The sequence below is a fragment of the Tiliqua scincoides genome, chromosome 4, assembly GCF_035046505.1.
Source record: "Tiliqua scincoides isolate rTilSci1 chromosome 4, rTilSci1.hap2, whole genome shotgun sequence".
NCBI classification, from domain to species: Eukaryota; Metazoa; Chordata; class Lepidosauria; order Squamata; family Scincidae; genus Tiliqua; species Tiliqua scincoides.
The window spans coordinates 106835604-106857209 of NC_089824.1; the positions used below are offsets into that span (position 1 = coordinate 106835604).

General features: G+C 43.8%; 3 protein-coding genes across 8 annotated transcripts in view; 1 reads left to right on the plus strand and 2 right to left on the minus strand.

Annotated features, from left to right (window-relative positions):
• Positions 1-4580, plus strand: part of RRBP1 (ribosome binding protein 1) — a 48789-nt gene extending 44209 nt beyond the window's left edge. For 2 of the 5 annotated variants that reach the window (XM_066623392.1, XM_066623393.1), the window contains exons 22-25: positions 397-480; positions 1940-2038; positions 2196-2339; positions 3890-4578. In XM_066623392.1, coding sequence (XP_066479489.1) covers positions 397-480; positions 1940-2038; positions 2196-2339; positions 3890-3931 — 369 coding nt within the window. In that variant the 3' untranslated portion in view covers positions 3932-4578. Of the gene's footprint in view, positions 1-396; positions 481-1939; positions 2039-2195; positions 2340-3889 lie in introns of all 5 variants that reach the window. The other 3 variants (XM_066623395.1, XM_066623396.1, XM_066623394.1) reach the window with 3 other exon arrangements.
• A 938-nt stretch (positions 4581-5518) lies between these two features.
• Positions 5519-10503, minus strand: DSTN (destrin, actin depolymerizing factor). The gene is made up of 4 exons (XM_066623397.1): positions 10347-10503; positions 9016-9323; positions 8345-8421; positions 5519-5948 (listed from the first exon to the last, which is right to left on the minus strand). Exons 1-4 carry the CDS (start codon positions 10347-10349, stop codon positions 5839-5841), a joined length of 498 nt encoding a protein of 165 aa, XP_066479494.1. The 5' UTR covers positions 10350-10503; the 3' UTR covers positions 5519-5838.
• Positions 10504-14396: 3893 nt separating this feature from the next.
• Positions 14397-21606, minus strand: part of MARCHF8 (membrane associated ring-CH-type finger 8) — a 32692-nt gene continuing 25482 nt past the window's right edge. For both annotated transcript variants that reach the window (XM_066626109.1, XM_066626108.1), the window contains one exon: positions 14397-19905. In XM_066626109.1, coding sequence (XP_066482206.1) covers positions 19601-19905 — 305 coding nt within the window. In that variant the 3' untranslated portion in view covers positions 14397-19600. The remainder of the gene's footprint in view (positions 19906-21606) is intronic.

Below are 21606 nucleotides of genomic sequence, written 5' to 3' on the forward strand. Positions count from 1 at the left end.
CTTTGTATTTTTAATATAGAAGTATTATAAATGTAATAAGCATAATACTACTTTATGTTCCGTTGACAAATAATTAAGTTATTTATTAGATTAGACTAAAGCTAGTGGCTCTTTTCATAGTAGTTTATCTGGAATTCAATTCATAGATCCAGCTATTTGTGTCCGACTGTCACTGCTTGCTTCTATTAGATCCTGGGTTTTTTCCATTTCAGATTGAGATAGCAAAATGGTGCTCAGGAAGTCTGGAAACATACTCCTCAGTTGTATTTCTTAGAAATTAGTCCTCTAAAAAGATGAGTAAAGTCACTACCTGTTATGACTTTTGAGGGAAAGTCAGGTATTTATATAGTTACAGTATCTGCAAATACCTATACATTTTTTTCCCCTCCTCTATAGTTAAAAACCCAGCTGGAGCAAACACAGGTTGACTTGTATAATGAGCACGTTCTGAGGGAAAAGTTGACGACTGAATTTGAGGAAGTAAGTTTAACTCCAGTGTGGATTCTCCATTTCTGAGCTTACAATGTTGGTGAAAGGAAAATGCTTGGTCCAGAATCCTTGCAAGGTTATAATGACCAGCAAGCAGACTGTGTACTATTGAGGTGGATTTTCTACATTTCTCTTGGAGGTTGGGGGGGGGGGGTAATGTAACATAGCTTCAGGAAACGGTTTCCACATCAATCTGTCTATCCCTTATGTTCCTCTTGTGTGGCAAATGTTGGTGAAAGCTCTCAACCTCCTCCTCTCCTCACAAAGGAGTCCTCAGATAGCAAGGAAGTCCTGCACAGCTGAGAGGAGTAGCTTGAGTGCTGGGAATATAACTCCCCTTCATCATGAAACAAGGTAGTCTAAAGGTTCGCAGACCACAGTTCAAATGCACCCAACTTTTGCATGTTTCTCTCCTACTTGCCACAAACGTGGAGGAGATGGCTGCTTTTTAAAGCCAAAAACAAGCAGAGCAGCAGCTGTGGTGAGGAAGAGCTCCTCAGGAGGTCAGTCTGTAGTTCTGTCTCACCTATGAAATGCATGGATATTGAGAACCACTTGGGTTTTGCAACCATATGTTCAAAAAACCACATGGAGAACTCCAAACTCACAGGCTAAAAAACAGTTGGAAAGAGGTACATGGATATTCCATGGCAGAAAACTCACAGATGTCTCAAAGAAGCCATGTGGATTGTGCATCCAAACATTCACTTATTCCACAGGAAAAGCTCATCCCACTAGGATTTGCATGTTTGGTTTGGTCCTATTGTCAGCCTGATGTTTTTAGTGCTATGACACTTGCTTCTTGTTTCTTCATAACTAATATGAATTAGTTACCCCACAATGGCACCTTTTATTGTATTTATATGATTAAGGGCGCAATCCTAACCCCTTATGTCAGTGCTTTCCAGCACTGACATAAGGGCAATGCAACTCTGAGGTAAGGGAACAATAATAATACATAATATAATACAGGTATTTCTATACCGCCTTTCTAGGTCCTCAGATTTCTCCTTGGACTTTATTCAAGGCGGTTTACATGGGCAGGCAATTTAAATCCCCGTAGGGATTTTTACAATTTGAAAGGTTCTATCTTTCAAGAAACCACAACATTCAGATGTTACTGTCTTAAATATTTCCTTACTCTGAGGACTCCGTGAGTGACACCCAACTTCAGGATGCAGCACATGTCCCATTGGCACCGCTATGCTAGTGCTGGAAAGCACTGACATAAAGAGTTAGGATTGCACCCTAATACAGTTCAAGTTTTTCCATCTTTATTTGCTGTGCTTTCTCATATGTTGGCAATGTCATTCCACTAAAGCATCTCAGAAATTAAAGCAGACCAATTGGGAAGTATAACTTGATCAATTGGGAAGTATAACCTTGTATATATATTTTTCAAAAGTGTGGTGTTTTGGGAATTAACTTTTCTGATGTTTTGAAATTCCAGGCTCAGATGTCAGTGTGCCGCCTACAAGATGAACTGGAGAAACTGAGGCTTGATGGAAATGTTGCATCCACAACTACAGAGGACATTCTCCAACTACAGGTAAAACGTCAAAAGCTGGAATGTTTTACTTTGGCTCAAAGGTAAACTGCAAGGCAGGGATTTGAGAACTTGCCCTTGTGAGTTTTGCTTGTTCAAGATCCTTAGAGTCACCTGACATTTGTTGCCCTGAAAGTTTGGTTTCGTTGCCTAATTGCAGGAGAGACTAGAAAAAGAGAAGAAGTTAACAAAGGACTTGGGATGTGCAGCAACAAAACTAAAAGAGCTTTTGAAGGTCACCCAAGAGCAGCTGGTCAAGGAAAGGGAAACAGTTACGAAATTACAAGAACAACTTCAGGAAATGGTACCTTACTTTATTCTCTTCTATTTTTACTATGTCCTTCACTGGAGGGGGAACTAAACACTGTAGCCAGGGCCAGCTATAGAAATGGTGGGGCCCAATTGGAAACACTTCTTACAAGGCCCCAGGTTCACAGCCAAGGTCTGTAGAATCTTACAGCTCAGTCCTAACTTGTACTGAACAGGCAGGCCTGCACTGCATCCAGCACAAGTTTTGGGCTGTTTGAGGCTTGGCTCAAGGCAAGGGGAAACTTTCCCTCTTCGGGGAGAGCCTCAGCAGCCCAAATGGGTCCACTTGGCTCTGCATCACTTCACAAAGTGGCACAAATCTGAGCAGCCCGGGACTGCCCCAGGCCACCTGGGAATGGGACTAGGATCTGGCATAAGTGCTGGATCCTGGCCCCCCTCCCCTGCAAATGCCTGCCACCCGCCCTGCCCCAAAACACCTCCCTCCCACCTCCTCCTTGCCCTCCTCATGCTCCCCCCATCCCTGTGCCAGCCAAGCTCAGCCGATGCAAACTCATCCAGCCAGGGCTTGTGTCGGTGCAGGGATGCACCTGACCCAGGGCTCATGGCAAGGTGCAGGGAGGTCAGCACACATTCACGCGCCAACCTATCTCCCCAAAAAGTATGAAAGTGCTTTATGGCACTTTCGTACTCTTTGGCCAGCACAAAGGACTTGCACTGGCTGAAGGGGTGCTCAGGATTGCACCCTCAGAGAGAGAAATAATATCACTATGGTAGAATGGGAAGCAATAAAAACGTGCACATAAAAAAATGCATTGAACAATGGATCTAAGCACATTTTAATATAAAATTGCATATATGCAAGCCTACAAGTAAACAATGTGTAACTACCTTTGAAAAGTAAATAATTCCAAAAGCACTTGTTTTAGTGACTGAAATTTAGTAAACATATTAATTTTGTTTATAAAAAATTCAAAATGTCCGTTGCAATGTGTTGCTGTGTGTGTTTGACAAGCCTACATTACTGAAGTGCAGGGGGGATCCCTTAGGCATGGGTGCCCAACTGGGAGCAACTGATCCAATTGGCTTAAAGTCAGCCCTGATTGTAGCAAACACAGGGCTATAGATAAAAATGGTAGCTCAGTATCTTGTTTGTCTCCCCTCCCCCCAATATATAGTAAAATTTGTGCGGCATAATAAAATCAATATCGGGGGTAGAGTGAGTTGTATGGCAGATTATAGAGATGTCAAACTCATTGCAGAGGGTTTATGTTTTTGACAATAGTCCTGGGACTGTGCTTGGATATGCTTGGCTGAGTAAGGATTTCTGGGTTAACAAGAGGACTTTTCCACAAATGGTCCTAACAGCCATATTTGAGTTCTCCGCATTGGCACTATGAAATTAAAAGATCAAATCCTAATTTGTGGTTCATATATTGGTTTCCTTGGATCTTAAGTTTTAATTGGACATTTAATTGAACATACAATTTTCCTGTAGTTCTAGGATGCTCAGTGAAAATGGAGAATCCCAGTTCCTTTAGAGCAGGTGCAACAGGTTATAACCACCTGTTTTTCATTGTGTTGCAGGAAGAAAACAAAGACAGTGCCAAAGAAGGAACATCTGTTTGACAAATACAAAACTCAGCCTAATCACGTTACCAAGATTACTTACACATTCCTAAACCATACACTTAGTTTACTAAGATAGCCAGAGATAAAAAAGACATAGTGACCCAGAAACTCTGTATGCTCAGTATTTTTAAAGGAATAAAAATAATTCAGGAAGCAGCCTAATAAAGAACCTCTTCTTCAACTGTTCTATGCTAAAGAACGCATTGATTTGCAGTGGGGGAGCTCTGGCAGGTGTGGACCTCAAAGCTTTAGCCCCCAGTAGCTGAATGCCAACACTCTTCACATTGACCAGCACAAGTCTCTTCTGCTTGGGATGAGAAAATGTTGGAAGTATGTGCCTACAATGGAGGGTAAACTCTCCCCATCCTTAGACAGAGCTGTTGTCAGGTTTCCTTGTGAAATGCTAAAATCACAGCGCTGATCTCTGATTAAAAAAACCTCTTTGAATGCTGGAGTTCAGATATAATGCTATGACTGCCCTTAAGAGTTGAGTAGACAAAACAGAAACATCACTTTTAGAGACCTCTTATCTGCACTTCTAACATGGAAAAAAACTCACTTGTTATAACGGTCACACTTTTTAACCATTTTGCCTAGTTGACCTAGAATTTAATGAGCTTAATATTTTCCTCTCAAACATTTTTGTTGCCATATTACTATGGGCTTGAAGGGCTGAGAACATTCTCAGCAACCAGCTTCTTCTGGTCACCTGCTCCCTTTTGGAATTTTCCCAGAAGTGTCCCTATAGCTTGCAGTCTACAAGAAAGTTTTAGAAAGTTTTTTAAAGCCCTATTTGAAAGTATCATGTTTAAAGTGCCCTTTGGAGAGCAATACAATTTTGACCATTAAAGCAGATTTGATATTTCTGTGGAAGATTAAGCTCATAGATACTGGAAAAAAACATATTCTTCAACATGAGTGTACCATGTTATAAGAGTATTTTTCATCTTTATCCCTGTACTGCTAGGAATTTTGGCATATATTTATAAAGGGATGGGAAAACTCAGCTCACCCCAGACTACCTTTGAAATAATCTGAATTTCTCTCCCCCTGCTGGGAAAGAACTGACTACTGGCCAATCCAAGTCGCTTTATTCCCTCACCACTGTGAAACCCCCTTACTTACCATTTTAGGCACTGACAGGACAGTAGGAAAATAAGCAACAGTGCGAGGAGGGGGCTTTGCACTGCTTTACAGCCTTCCAGAATGAGTTATGGTGGATTTGGAACTTTCCTACATGCTTCTGTAGAAGCTTTTGGGAAGATGCTGATGATTGCTGTGGAGCACTGCAAAGCCATTGGGGGGGGGGGGGAGAAACTGCTTTTTTCTTGGCAGCAGCTTTTTTCTTGGCCCTGTTACTGATTTGGCTGGTACCTTAATGTGGGGGAAGACAGGGAAGTTGGGGGAGATTTATCAAGCTTGGAGAAGAAACTGGGGGAGGGAGAAGGTACCAAGTCGAGAAAACTTGCTATCTCTAGATATTTGGTAAACTGATGCACTTTTACACTATGTATATACCATAATACGAGAGCACATAATGTGACATTATGAGTGCAGAACGGAGCATTCCTTGGTACTGCATAATTTGGATTCAAAGCATTAGTTTATTAGGAATAATACCCAAAACAGTCCCCTTGTAACTTTGATGGTGATTATTTTTAATCTAGATTAGTAAAGAGAAGATGGCAATTAAATTGTCAACCCATGTTTACATGAGTACATCACACATACATGAATACACCAGGATACCTTAACATCATTTTAATTTGAAAAGTTATTTATAGGTGAACCACTGTTCCATAATCTTGTTCTGTAGAGACATCTTCGCTATTATTATCAGTACTCCTGGTACAGCATTTTCTTTACTAAATATGGAATGCTTTTAAGTGTGGCACTGAACATAACTACAAAGGGCAGCCTTCAAAGGCAACTACCAGTGAACCGCCTAGTTTCTCAGCAATGCATGCTCTGTTGAGGTCCTCTAGTCCATTTGCTTGACATTCATGCTTTATGCCTAGGAAAAAGCAGAACATGTTACACAGCTATTTGAGCCAACATGCTTGCTGTATACTTCACACACATTTTGGTGAAACAATCAAGATTCAGTTTCAACTCCTCTGCCCGCAGCAGAAGAAAGGCCACCATATTTTTCAGATTTAATACAGTTTTATTATTAGCTACATTTCTATTCTACCCTTCCTCCAAGGACCTACCACCCTTTTTATCCCAATACTATAAAGTAGGTCAGGTTGAGGATAGTGACGGGCCCTAGGAAACACAGCAAGATTTATAGCTGAGTCCCCCTACTCTTAACCTGACACTATCTACTATACCAACCTGGCTGTCCTAATGAACTAGGTGCACTAATCTGTATCCCACTACTCTTTGCTCAAAAGTATGAAAGTAATGCTTTGTATCATTAGAAGGGAACTTTGACCATTGTGCTTCTTAGGCGTGTACATACACTCCTATTATGCTGCAGCCCTGTAAAATTGGCCATATGGCCAATAGTATACATGGAAGCCAGAAGAGTAATTACAAACAGGGCTTCAGAGGAAGGTGCTTCCACAAGTGCTGTACTTCAGAAGTGTGCTGCCATCTACCTCTCTGCACCACCCAGGGCCTTTCACCCAGAAGCATTCTGAAGTGCACTTGTAAAGGCATTGGAAGGTCAAAAAGCCTCACTTCTGGTTTCACAGAGGAAGCTGGAAGTGAATTTTTTAAGAATGCCTTCTGAGGGCTAGAGAAACCTCCCAGACCCTGTGAATGCTTTATAAGGGCATTAAAACATCACTTCCTGTTTCCTCCATGAAACTGGCAGTGATGTTTTTTGGCCATCCAAGGCTTTTACAAGGCCTTTGGAGGGTTGGGGAGGGGTGGTGCTGCCTCCCTGAGTCTCCAGAACAGGGGTGTCCAAACCCCGGCCCGGGGGCCACTTGTGGCCCTCAGGGACTCCCAATGTGGCCTGCGGGGAGCCCCCAGTCTCCAATGAGACTCTGGCCCTCCAGAGACTTGCTGGAGCCCATGCTTGCCCAACGCGAGTGCTTACAGCATGAGGGTGACTGTTCAACCTCTCATATGAGCTGTGGGATGAGGGCTCCCTCCACTACTTGCTGTTTTGCATTTGTGATGCAGCAGTGGCAACAAAGGAAAGACCAGCCTTGCTTTGTGCAAGGCCTTTTATAGGCCTTGAGCTATTGCAAGACCTTCATTCATTCATAAAAGTTCGATCTCTAATATATTAATTTATGTAAATTTATTCCAATTTGAAATTTAAATTAATTCTTTTTCCCCCAGCCCCCAACACAGTGCTAGAGAGATGATGTGGCCCTCCTGCCAAAAAGTTTGGACACCCCTGCTCCAGAAGGAAGGCAGGGGGTGGCAGCAGCCTGGCAGATTGCAACTGCTGTGCTCTGGATGAAACCCCTGCTTACATCTTCCATCTGTTTCAATGGTGCAGAGGCTTCCAGAGGCAGAGGAGTGACAACAGTCATTGTGATTGTCTGAACTCAGGCTCTCTTAATCATGGTTTGTCTGTACCCCAGCTACTGGATATTCACCTCAAAAACTCCTTCATTTTCAAAACACACTGCCTATACATTTTGAAATCTTTTACTGGAAAATATGAAGCAAAACCCTGTTGGAGAGAGAATGGATCTCAGGAAACCAGATTCTGTGTGCTGTGCCCAGCTCTCTGGCATTACTGGAAAATCATCAATCATAGACTGGATAATGGCATTACAGCTAAATGTACAGGTACACTTCAAATTTGGTTTCTCAAGCCTCTAGAGCAGGGGTCTCCAAACCCTGGCCCGGGGGCCAGAAGCGGCCCGCAGCTAGCCTCTATCCGGCCTGCGGTCAACCTCTTCTCCCCTGAAAGACTCTGGCCCACTTGACTGAACATGACCAGAGCTGTACTCTGATTGCATCTGGAGGTGTTCTGAAGGCTGGAGAGGCTGAGTGAATGAGCCCACTCATTCATTTATTCATTCATTTAAGTTCCATCTCTAATTTATTTATTGAAATTTTATATTTAAATTTTTTTCCAGCCCTCAGCACTGCGCCAGATATTTCATGCGGCCCTCTGGCCAAAAAGTTTGGAGACCCCTGCTCTAGAGCTAAAAGCCCTTTCTGAGGGCTTATGCAGTATAATTTTTGTAAGACTGGAAAGAATGGGAAGACACATTTTCAGGGCCTCCCTTTTTAGCGCTTGCTGTTTTGGAAATTCTCCACTCAGAAATAGCTTTCCTTCAGGTCTATTTTCTACCTTGAGCTGGGAGCATAAGTATGAAGCATCACTGAAAACTTAAGGAAGGCAACTCACAAGTTTAAAAACAAAAAAACCAATTGGCTAGTTTTTGTGCTTTTTTTTTCCAGATCCCAACACAGAAATATTTTTTAATCACATACCTTGAAATTTCTTTTTGACGGCATCTTTAGAACTTGCATATATCATCTTACTTTTGAGAGGAGCACACTCCGGTGCCCTGGTTAGTAAATAAAAAAAAGGTAATGACACTGAAATTGATGCAAAGTTACAAAAGCACAGGTGTTCCATACTATGAGTATATGCTACTGCACAGACTCTAGCATCTATGTTAGAAAGCCACTTCCTAGAAATGGACACACTAGGGACAATGCAAATAAAGGGGTTTGGTCATGCAAGTACAAGCAGGTTATTAGTGACTCCCATGGAGTTCAATCGGTTAAACTTAAAGGCTATAGTTCAGAGAAGATAAGGTTGCCCCTCATTGCAAACATTCAGCTGAATGAAAGACAGCAAGTGTTTTTTCATTTGCCCCCATATAAGCAAATAATTACCATTCAAACAGTACACCTAGACTTAGTGATATCAGAATCTTGAGTAAGGAATGTGCCAGTCTTCCCTATGTCTGTGCATAGAGTCCCTGGAATGCGTGTAAAATATAAGTTCATCCTCCACCAACACCCACCCAAACAGTGGCACAAAGAATTAAGCTATGCTGACTGCACATCCTAACCACACTGTCTAAGCATTGTTCATATGACTTGATTAGCCCATACTGGATTAGCGCAATGCTAGTTGCAACTTTTTATCTTACCACAAGAAAAACATTAGTTCCTCCTTTTTGGATTCCTTCGTTTCAAAGCTCGCATCATACAAGGCATAGCGGCAATCTTTTTCCGGCAGCATCTGCACAAAATGCTTGAAAGGATCTGCAATGGTAACCCCAACATCCCCCATAAGGATCTCTTTGCCTTCCTCCACCACAATACTTTTCTTATCTGGGCTGAGGCAGAAGATGACCGCCTTCTTCCTCTTCTTGATTTCTTCAGGGGTAGAACACTTCCGAACTTTCATGTCATAGAAGATTCGGCAGACCTCATCAGCGACTTGCACTCCAGATGCCTGTTCAGGTTTTTAAAAGAACATTTCATTTCTCTCTTGGCCCATATTATGCTTACATAACCGCTCAAGCAAAATACCACCCTTCAAAGCTATGAGTAATGAACACCAGGGAGGTGCAGTGGGTGGGGAGGCAGGTGAGGCAAGGCCTACCCACCGGAGTCCTCTGAAAAGTGCTGCGGTCTTGTGAGGTGCCCAAGCACCCACAACCCATGCGAGCTGTGCATGGGCTGTGTGGGTGCTTGGGCACCTGACACAACGGCAGCACTTGGCAGCACTTAGCAGGCAGCGGGAGGCCCTGCCTCACCTGCCTCCCCACCCACTGCATGTTCCTCGTGACACTGGAAACAGGCTCTATCCATTCTTACTCAGAGAGCCTCATTGTCTTCCTTTTGCCCTAACTAAACTTAAATTGATACATTAGTAGAAACAAAAAGCAACATGGTTAAGAGCAGGTCTGGAGAAGGTCCAGAACCCTGAAGCTAACAATATGGTATTCAAGAGGCTGAGGCTGCAATCCTAACCACACTTTCCTGAGAGTAAGTCCCATTGAACAAAACAGGACTTACTTCTAAGTAGACCTGGTGAGGATTGTGCCCTGAGTGAAGCATCCGCCTTATAAAGCCCGCCTGAAAAGTTGGAGGCTTTTCATCGAGATCTTCTATGGGTTTCCTCGTGAGTAAACCCCACTCGGGCCAATGGCGCTTACTCCCAAGAAAGCGCGCATGCGGCTGTAGCTCCAGGCCACTTTTAGGCGTGGCTCCTCGGAAAGAAGTTCCAGGAGCGTGCATGGGACTTACTCCCAGGGAACTGCGGCAGGATCGGGCCCCAAGGCTGCGATCCTGCGCGCACTTCCCTGGGAGGGGGCCCCACTGGGCACGAGGGACTTTCTTCTGAGCAGCGAGGCCTCAATGGCGCGCTTCCTCTCGCGGATTTCTCCAAAGGAAGGGCCTGGAGGAAGGCGCGGGGGAGGGCGCTGCTCTTGGTGGAGGGCTCCCCGGACGGCTGCCCCCGCGCCCCACTCACCATGCTGGGCAGAGCGGTGGTCCGGCCTCGGTGTCGGGTTCCCCAAAGGGCCTGCTGAAGAGAGGGGCGAAGCGACTTCGGAGCGACCAACGCGGAAGGCGGAAGGAGAGAGAGCAGGAACGGGCGTCACCGGAATGAGGATGGCGCCACCGCCCTTGCAGCGCAGCCTCTGCGCAGCTCGCCGCTAGGCGGCCACAGGGCCTGGCCACGCGGACCCCTCGCCTCCACGCCTGCGCGGCTGCGGCTGCGGAGCGAGGCTCGGGCGCCACCCGGGGGACTTCCGCAGCACGCTGCGCGCAAGGCGGGGACAGCGCCGCCTCCCCTGCGAGCCTCCGCGGGACAGGCTGGGACTGGAGAGCGCAAGCCCAGGCAGCTCTGCCCAGCAATAAGGCCCAGTAGGGGCAGCGGGGCTTCCTCCCGGAAAGCGTGGACAGGACTGCAGCCTCAGAGCCCCATCCTATTCCTGTCTGTCTCATTAGAGTCAATGGGTTTCCTCCCAGGAAAGTCTGGCCAGGACTGCATAAGAACAGCCCCACTGGATCAGGCCATAGGCCCATCTAGTCCAGCTTCCTGTATCTCACAGCGGCCCACCAAATGCCCCAGGGAGCACACCAGATAACAAGAGACCTGCATCCTGGTGCCCTCCCCTACATCTGGCATTCTGACTTAACCCATTTCTAAAATCAGGAGGTTGCGCATACACATCATGGCTTGTACCCCATAATGGATTTTTCCTCCAGAAACTTGTCCAATCCCCTTTTAAAGGCGTCCAGGCCAGATGCCAACACCACATCCTGCGGCAAGGAGTTCCACAGACCAACCACACGCTGAGTAAAGAAATATTTTCTTTTGTCTATTCTAACTCTCCCAACACTCAATTTTAGTAGATGTCCCCTGGTTCTGGTGTTATGTGAGAGTGTAAAGAGCATCTCTCTAGCCACTCTGTCCTCATGCATAATTTTGTATGTCTCAATCATGTCCCCGCTCAGGAGCCTCTTTTCTAGGCTGAAGAGGCCCAAACGCCGTAGCCTTTCATCATAAGGAAGGTGCCCCATCCCAGCAATCATCTTAGTCGCTCTCTTTTGCACCTTTTCCATTTCCACTATGTCTTTTTTGAGATGCGGCGACCAGAACTGGACGCAATACTCCAGGTGTGGCCTTACCATAGATTTGTACAACGGCATTATAATATTAGCCATTTTGTTCTCAATACCTTTTCTAATGATCCCAAGCATAGAATTGGCCTTCTTCACTGCTGCTGCACATTGGGTCGACACGTTCATCGAGCTGTCCACCACCACCCCAAGATCTCTCTCCTGATCTGTAACAGACAGCTCAGAACCCATTAGCCTATATGTGAAGTTTTGATTTTTTGCCCCAATGTGCATGACTTTACACTTACTGACATTGAAGCGCATCTGCCATTTTGCTGCCCATTCTGCCAGTCTGGAGAGATTCTTCTGGTGCTCCTCACAATCACTTTTGGTCTTCACCACTTGGAAAAGTTTGAGGTCGTCTGCAAACTTAGCCACCTCGCTGCTCAACCCTGTATCCAGGTCATTTATGAAGAGGTTGAAAAGCACTGGTCCCAGGACAGATCCTTGGGGCACACCGCTTTTCACTTCTCTCCATTGTGAAAATTGTCCATTGACACCCACTCTCTATTTCCTGGCCTTCAACCAGGTCTCAATCCATGAGAGGACCTGTTCTCTAATTCCCTGACTGTGGAGTTTTTTTAGTAGCCTTTGGTGAGGGACCATGTTGAAAGCCTTCTGAAAGTCCAGATATATAATGTCTACGGATTCTCCCGCATCCACATGCCTGTTGACCTTTTCAAAGAATTCTATAAGGTTCGTGAGGCAAGACTTACCCTTACAGAAGCCATGCTGATTCTCTCTCAGCAAGGCCTTTTCAGCTATGTGTTTTGAGATTCTGTCTTTGATGAGGCATTCCACCATCTTACCCAGTATAGATGTTAGGCTGAACGACCTATAGTTTCCCGGGTCCCCCCTCTTTCCTTTTTTAAAAATAGGCGTGACATTTGCTATCCTCCAATCTTCTGGCACCGTGGCCATTTTGAGGGACAAGTTGCATATCTTAGTCAAGAGATCAGCAACTTCATTCTTCAGTTCCTAAATAACTCTTGGGTGGATGCCATCAGGGCCCGGTGACTTATTGATCTTTAATTTATCAATGAGGTCTGAAACATCTCTTTTAACCTCTATCTGACTTAATTCCAAGGTGAGGAGGGGCCTTTCGGGCAGGGGTATCTCTCCTCTGCCTGTCTCCTCAGAAGTCAGTCCCACTAGAGGCAGTGGGGCTTCCTCCAAGGAAAGTGTGGAGAGAACTGCAGCCCCAGAGCCCCACTTCTGCCTATCTCTAGTCAGTCCCACTAGAGGCAGTGGGGCTTCCTCCCAGGAAAGTGTGGCCAGGACTGCAGCCTCAGAGCCCCTCCTCTGCCTGTCTCCTCAGAAGTCAGTCCCATTAGAGGCAGTGGGGCTTCCTCCCAGGAAGCTGTAGAGAGGACTGCCGCCTCAGAGCCAAAGCATATGGCTGTGTCCTCAGAAGTCAGTCCCACTAGAGGCAGTGGGGCTTCCTCCCAGAAAAGTGTGGAGGGGACTGCAGCCTCAGAGCCCCTCCTCTGCCTGTCTCCTCAGAAGGGTGATGGAAAAATTGGATAGTGTAGCTGCTAATTACCCTGCAAAAGAGCTCAGCTCCTGCAGTTTGCAAGCATGTGTAAATGTAGGGTACTCTTGGAGAAGCTGGTTCTCTTCCTCTTCACTCACTGGAAAAAGTTCCTGGGGTCAGCACTTCTTTCCAACTCTTTTGAGTGCACAGACTGCACTGAGCCCTGCCATCATACAATCACCTGATCTTACAATCCTCACAAGCTTGGGTCCTCTGGTTTCTTCAGAACATTCTTGGCTATCTTGAGAATGTTGTCATAATCTGTCTCCTTGAAACACTCTTCTAGCAGGCTAGCATACATGCTATTATGTATACTCACTCCGGTTCTCTTTGCTTACATTCATGTGATATTTCCTTTTTGATCTGCATAAGAATACAGTATATCAGGAGCTATAGTACAGAACATAGGAGAGCAAGAAGAGCTCTGCTAGGTTCATAAGAACCTAAGAACAGCCCCGCTGGATCAGGCCATAGGCACATCTAGTTCAGCTTCCTGTATCTCACAGTGGCCCACCAAATGCCTCAGGGAGCACACCAGATAAAAAGAGACCTCATCCTGGTGCCCTCCCTTGCATCTGGCATTCTGACATAGCCCATTTCTAAAATCAGGAGGTTGCGCATACACATCATGGCTTGTAACCCGTGATGGATTTTTCCTCCAGAAATTTGTCCAATCCCCTTTTAAATGCTTCTAGGCCCGATGCCATCACCACATCCTGTGGCAAAAAGTTCCACAGATTAACTACACGCTGAGTAAAAAAAATATTTTGTCCGTCCTAACCCTCCCAACACTCAATTTTAGTGGTTGTCCCCTGGTTCTGGTGTTCAGCCAAAGGCCCACCCAGTGACCAGCTAGATGCAGTGACCATCCCTCCAGGAATCAGCATCAGTGCCCAGGTGACTACTGAAACTAATCCTGGAAATCTTTAACAGGGCCTCCAGGAATGTCCAACATTGCATCATGCTGGAAAATAGCAGCAACCCTAGGCCTTAAATTAAACGAACAACAGCTTTAAGGCAAAAAAACAAACTTCCAAGGAGAAAGCAAACTGACCAAGCGGAGTAGTGCGCAATGGTTAGTACAATGTGCACTCTTTTCTGCTCCTGCTTTCCCTTTACTTGATCCGGAGCTGAACAGAGAAGAACCTTGGTAGTTTGTATCCACTGCCGCTATCCCTGGTTATAGAGACCAGGTAGGGAAGGCATCTGGAGGAAAAAAATCCTCCCAGAATACTAAACTCCAGAGTGATTTCTACAGAGCTGGGTGAAATGTTAAAAATGATAGGCAGAAATTTGCATTAAGTATTGCTTTGAACAAAACACACTGTATACCATTCCTTCACAATGAAATATTTTGTACCAGTTAAGCTTTATTTTAAAAAATCCTTATTGCTGCATTTAATGTGTGTTCACAGCACAAATAAGTACAGTTTAAAAAACTGCTTCTGCTGCCTGGTAATACTGAGAAAGAGATGCACTGAGTAAAACATATAAAAACTACATTTAATTTATTAGACATTTATGAATTAAAATTCAGGACTGGGAAATGCCTTGTAGAAAGTATAAACCATATGCCAGTGTAAAAGTACAGTGTAATATGTAACCCAGCTACAAAATATTTAAGTACAATATCAACTGCAAATATATATTAGTTATCCTCTATCCAGAGATCATGGTTTCAATATTTTATTGAATTATTCAGAGGCTGTCAAATCTCAAAAGTTAAAAAAACCAACAGTCTTGCTAAAATATTTATACATCTAGCAGCAAGATAAAACTGCTATGCAATAGTAGTAATTGGGGTCCCTGAATTTAGACACTTCTTACAAGCCTAAAACATAGAAATGGTCCCCTGCTATAAACAGAATGGGAACAAGCATAACTGCAGTATGTATTTTTTTGCAAATTAGAACAGCATTCTTTTCCTGTATCAGTGACAAAGACACTTGCATAATTTACTTTAGGTTTGTTTTGTTTATAAATGAACAAGAAATACTGAAAAGCAAACACCTGGGTACCCTCAATACAGTATTGTAACCAGCAGAGATTACAGGATGCAAATCTGTTTCTCGATATGTATAAAGGACAATTTGGTAAATTAATTTTCAGTCCCTGCATACATGATATTCTATCCAACCTGAGTATATTGGTTCATCTTATCAGAGAAATACAAATGATTTGGGCTCAAGCATCATAGAACTGAAAGAGTACATGTAATTGCACTTCAGAATGTGCTAGATATATACCAGCCCAAAGAGACAAGAGCAGGTGTTTGGAAGGAATTCCTTGCCTGTCTGTGTTGCAGAAGGATGAAATGTATTGCATCCCTGTAAACAAAACTGAAGAGTGTTTGCACCAGATTAATGGGCGTTCTGGGGCACAGTCCTGCACTGGGCCCCTCATGGTGCCCTCTGCTCACCCCCAATGGTACGTGGGGAACTACCGTTGTTATTAAGGATAAAGGAGTCAATTCAGGTTGGGTGAACTCTCTGGCCAGTGCCTGATCTGGCCGACCTCCAACATCACCACTACTAAGAAAATGATACCATAATTTAATAATTGTATTTCCAAATCTTTTTCAAAGTACCATCCTACTCTCAGGCTGGAGGACAACATACACACACAAAAAAAACCTGTTTCTTTATAATTGATACAACCCCGTTTTATAATAAACCCACTATATTTTCACGTTTAGAACCTGCTCCCAAAAAAATTCCCAATTCTTCTTTACAACCCCAAATTTAAGTGTTTATCTTGTTGGCCTAAACATTTTTGGTAAAGAACAAAACTTTGCAGAACTTCTTTGGAAAAAAGTCAGAACATGTTTAAAAAGAAAATAGCATGAAAATAAAAATCAAACACGGAGTTATAAGGGCCTGCATAGATCAAAGCATGGTTCAGAACAGTGTTAAAAGAATGTCAATGGGGTTTGAATGAGCCAATTTATGCACAGCCCACTCCTGAAGCTGGGGTACAGTGGCACCAAACAGCTACTGCTGCATCCAGCAGCACCGCCGAGGCCATCAGAGGACTCCTCAGGGGAAAGGAAGTTTTGTTCCCTTCCCCAGGGAAAGCACTAAGCCCCACAATAAGGCTTCTCAAGTCTGCACCAGCTGTTTTGGGCCTTCTGGTCTGACACAGAGTTTCAGGATCCAGTGGGACAGAGCTCCACTGGTCTCATCCCCTTCTTGCCCTAGTTTCTCCCCCGCCCTGCCTTGCCCTTCCCCGCCCCACTCCCTGCCTCTGCCCCGATACTATGTACCACCGGCTGGCACTGCTGGAGTACTGGCCAGTCTTCCAAGTGGTGCTGGGGCTCAGTGTCAACAGCCCTTCCTCTCTGGGTGCTGCAGACAGAACTTATGGCATGTTTGCTACACCCAGAGCCAGTGCTGGAGCTCAGCACTGGCACTGCTACTGTTTGGGACTGGGCCCACAATTAATCTGTGAAGTGTTTAATTCAGCACCAATCATATACTTAAATGTTAATATCTGGTCTAATAAAATGATTCATATTACTGATACTTTGAAATAAGTATTCTTCATTGATTCTTGTAAAGCTTCTTCTTGAAATTCCAGATGACATATAAACAACAGCATTACAAGCAAAGTGACTTTTGTTCACAGGAATACACAAAAGAGTTTTTAAATTAAGCATCAAAATTCCCTTTGTTCTGTCCTGTACAAGAATTTAAAATTATAGCAGCCATCTGTCAACTCACTCTTAAATACAAGTTAGAGAACATTGAAACCATTTTACATATCATCCATTATTTGTTACAAAAGCCACATAGGCAACATTCTTTGAAAAATATGCTACTGGAAAAATGCCAAGAGAGCACGTAGTGTTAAACACAGTTTTTGCAGGCTTTTAATACAAAAAGATAGGCTGCTTACCTGTAACCGTAGTTCTTCAAATGGTCTTCGCACGTAGTAAGTTCTGTGCATGTGCAGAGCCAACTTAGGGCCCAATCCTCTCCAATTTTCCAGTGCCAATGCAATTGCAATGCAGCACAAACAAACATTCCCTTTCCTTGAGGAAGCCTTTGTGACTGCCTCCCACCACAGGATGCAGCACACACTCTGTTGGCAGGGCCACATCAGTGCTGGAAAGTTGGATAGGATTCGGCCCTTAGAAAACTTACAAAAGCTTTCTCAAGCACTCTGCCCTGTTCTGAAGTAGAAAAAACCCTACGCACAACCATGCACCTCAAAAATCAAAAAGAATACCGAATCTACGTTCCTTTAAAAGCCAAGATCAAACTTAGAGGGAGAAATCTAGTAGTTTGGTACAGAATGCTCTTGTGTCTGCGCAGATGGACCATTTGAAGAACTACAGACAGGTAACCTGTCCTCCTCCTTCACAGTCTCTAGGCAGTCACATGCAGCAGCCACTAGCATGGCTTCACTGGTTCCCTTCATTGGGAGATGAGTGCAGATATAATCAAGAGACACCCTGCACAACATCCTGCTCAAATGAGACACCAGCTGAAATCCGTGTCCAGAGGTGTCCCAAGGGGGGGGGGGGGTTTGAAACCCAATCTAGAACTAGGGTTGAACATCCAGGCTGTTGCTTGGTTGTCACACAAACTCCAGTGTGATCTCAGGTAGCCTGGAGTCCCAGCCAGTCATGCCAGCCCAAGTTTGCTAGTGCCCACTTCCCTGTCTAAGATCCAGTTCACCCGATGGGGCCATGCACCACACCCCAGCTTCTGGACTTTCCATCGCAGATGCCTGTGGATGTGGACAAGCGAATAGGGCCTCGGTTGGCCCATTGTTTCTCTGGATCACCCAGACACCAGAAAGAGCACCAGAAGGCTCTGTGGTGTGAGGCCCCATTAGCCTCCTGGCCTCCACATGCACCTGCGGCAGGAAGTTCGGGAAAGAAAACAAGCAATTTTCTTGATTAATGTGAATGCTGAGACCACCTTAGATAAGAAGGTAGTGTCCAGCCTCAACCTCATCTTTCTTCAGGTGACATCTGATGACTGGAGGCTCAGAATGCACACAGTTCGCTGGTTCTCTGTGCCAAAAGAATGAATATCAGAAACACTCTTGAAAGACAGTAGACGTAGCTTTCTCATAGCTATAGGATCATAAGGCTTGTCCATGAGTTAGGATAAGAAAAAAGATATTTACATGTGGGGCCTCCAAATCCATGGATTGTGCATCCGCGGATCTGGAACTTGGCCCCACCTGAGCCCTCCGGAGGCAACTGGAGCTATGCTATGGTTATCTCCAGGGGCCTTTGCAGGCTTCAGAACAGTCATTTTGGCAAAAAAATGTGACTACTAGCTTCCTGAAGGAAACCAGAAGAGATGTATTTATGCCCTATATGGCATAAAAACCACTTTCTGGTATAAAAACCACTTTCCCTTGGGAAACCAGAAGTAGAATTTTTTCAATGAGAAAGGCCATTCTGAAGCCCGCAGAGGCCGAGGGCAGACGCACACGGCCTCTGCAGGCTTCAGAAAGCCCTCCAGAGGGGACTGGATCACAGCTCCAGTCCCCTTTGGAGGGCTTAAAGGGTCGAAGATTTGATTATCCACAATTATCTGTATCTGCAGGGGGACCAAGAACAGATCCACCTGTATTTAAAATAATTACTATACACACAGATAATGAAAACGGAAGTAAATGTATCTAATTAAATTTTAATTTTAAATTTTAATTAAATTTTCTTAGGAATGAAAAACAAAAGGAGGCATTCCTCACAATGCTGCTTTAGTGGTGGTTGGAAAGGAACTGAAAGGCTAGGTATTCTTCCTGCTCTCAAGGAACACTGTGTGCATGGGAATTCCTCCCACACAAGAGCCAGGGCAGAATGCTCAATAAAACTTTGAAGCTTCTAAGGTCAGGTTCACACATGCACACTACTCCACTATGTGCAATTGCAGATACCATGAAGAAGAACCATGTCCTTTTGAAATAAGGCAAGTGGTTAGAGATATGCTCAGGAGTGGGTCTTGAGTGAAAATTCAAATGCATTGAAAAAAAGATTATGTCACACTTCATCCCCATATTATAAAAGTTATTAAAAGTGCGCTATGCTTTGTGACTTTTTTTGCAACTGGAAACAAAATGTAGAACTTGAAGCCATAGACTATCGGTGGTGCCTTCTCTTTGACTGCTCATTTTATCTGAGTATGAGGGAGTACTTGGAGAAGCACTATCCCCACCCCAGCACAAGATATATCACATGAGGTTGCTGACTGTTTTAGTTCTGTTTCTTAGTAATAGAAGCAATCGTTTTTACAAACTAACATATTCTGAAATACATTACAGAATATTTGAGAATGGTTTTGGAAATAAAAATGTGGTACAGTATTTCTATGTTCTTATTGATCAGACTTTTAAAAATGTACAAGCTTCAAAACCCCCTCATTCACACCTCTTGTAATGAACTCTTTATTTCCAGTACCCTGTACTGCAGGTCATGATTTGCTATCATAATATGTTTCTGAGGTGGAGAAGAAAAAAAAACACCCCAACAACTAGATCTTAGCTGACTTTGCAGCTGAATACAGTAAACAATGTTTATACAGATCAGGGGGAAAAACAAACAAACATCAGATATGGAGAACATCTGCCCTGTGGTTTTCGGACTCTGCATACTGTGATATGTTAGTTGCTGCATGATGACTTACAAATGCATCTTTATTTCCAGTACTTGGCTCAATTAGTGTAGATTTTTCAAAAACGCTCTTTTTTCTTGTTTCTGGACAGTTCTGTACATATATTACACGGTTGTAAGCCTTTAGTCTTTTCCACAGCTGTATGTATACTTTACACTGAACATACATGAACAGAATTCCTCCAGTGAAACCAATAGCGACAACAACCAGTTTAGTCCAAAATGGCCACTCTAGAATTCCTAGAAAAGGAGCAAAAGAAAAACAGGATTTTTTAGCATATAGTACCATCTGTTAAATAAAGATGTAATTAGCCAAAGTCTTCAAGACCCTCTAAATCGCAGAAAGCAATTTAGATTTTGTAACACAGATATATACTAAAGCAATTGATTTGTACACAATTGTGCAAATTAAGCAAAACAACACACTTTATCTTGCATTCATTCAGCTTCTGCTATTTTGGAGGAGCATAGAACACAAAAGTGCTACATCCCTTGGTTTGTCACTATACAATGCCTGCATACGATTATGTCTACCATATTCTGGCCAAGCAAAATGTAGCCTTTGGTGTAACTCATCCATTTGCCTGCATGCTTGTAACATGGTATCTGTTGAACACTGAGATAGCAAAATGAAAACTGATGTGCATGTTCAGAATACGAATGCACACTTTGAGTAAGAACTGGTCTAGCATAGAGACTGGCCTATAAATCCAGACCTCCCTGGTTTGAATTTCACCTTTGCCATGAACTCACTACATGGTCAGTTAAGCAGGATTGTTGTTGTCAGGATTGCGCTCCCTGTCCTGTGGTTCAGAAGCTCTCCAGATGACTAGCACTCAAATGAATCATGAGCCTAGCACTTGAAGAAGACAACAGAAGAACATTCTGATGCTAGCTGGCTAGGCACAATCCACTGCCAAATATCTTTGGCTCAGGGAACCACTGGGAAATTTAATATATTTATACCCCACCTTTCCCTCACAATGTGGGTGCCCAAAGCGGGTAACAAAAATATACAAATACAAAGTTATTATAAAATTCTATAATCAAAGTTAAACAATGTATAAAATAAAATCCTCTAACACATATAAAAACAGTGGTTTATAATTTGGATTTGGACCTGTAAGATCCAGGTTCAAATCCCTGCTCAGCCATAAAGCCTGATGGGTGACCTTGGGTCAGTGACCTTCTCTCAGTCTCACCTACCTCACAGGGTTGTTGTGAAGACAAAAGGAGGAAATATATAGCCCTGAGCTCCTTGGAAGGCATTAAAAAATATGAAAAATAACCAACCCAAAAGCAGCAGCCAATACACATAAAACATAAGGTAGCATAGTGATACATAGTATAGGTATAGCCTCATTATCCACAGATTTTTCACCCGTGGTTTCAACCAAAATGACGAGAAGGACCCTCTAAATTGAAGGAAAAATGTTCCTTTACTCAGCCTCACTTACCACTGTAATGCAGGAGAGCACCAGCACAAAAGCAATCAAACTCACTCCAGGGGCTTAGAACAGCTGTTTCAGTTCACTTTAAGACAAGTAACCCCTCCCTTCCCCTTGGAAAGCATGCGAAAGAATGCAAAGTGATTATCACCTCCACTTTGCATTCTTTCATGTGCTCCAGGGGGAAGGGAGCAGTTGCTTGCTTTGGAACTAACTGAAACTTAGCTGTTCTAAGCCCCTGCAGAGAGTTTGATTGATTGCCTGCCTGCTATCACTCTCCAACATTACAATGGTAAGCAAGGTTATTTTTAAACAGTTAAGTAAAGGAACATTTTAAAAAATTTATTTCATTTAATACGATTTCAGCATCCACAAGGGTTCTGTGAACAAAACCACCATGGACGCAGTTACATAACCTGTAAAACAGCAAAAAAGTAGCAGTATAGTAGCAGCAAAACCAGCGGTAGGTGGCAGTAAAAAACAACCAGTTAAA

Coding starts and splice junctions, on each gene's coding strand:
- DSTN (XM_066623397.1), bottom strand. Junction 8,422..9,015: donor GAACTAATGTTTTTCTTGTG/GTAAGATAAAAA, acceptor TTTACTAACCAG/GGCACCGGAGTGTGCTCCTC. Junction 5,949..8,344: donor CGTCAAAAAGAAATTTCAAG/GTATGTGATTAA, acceptor GCTTTTTCCTAG/GCATAAAGCATGAATGTCAA.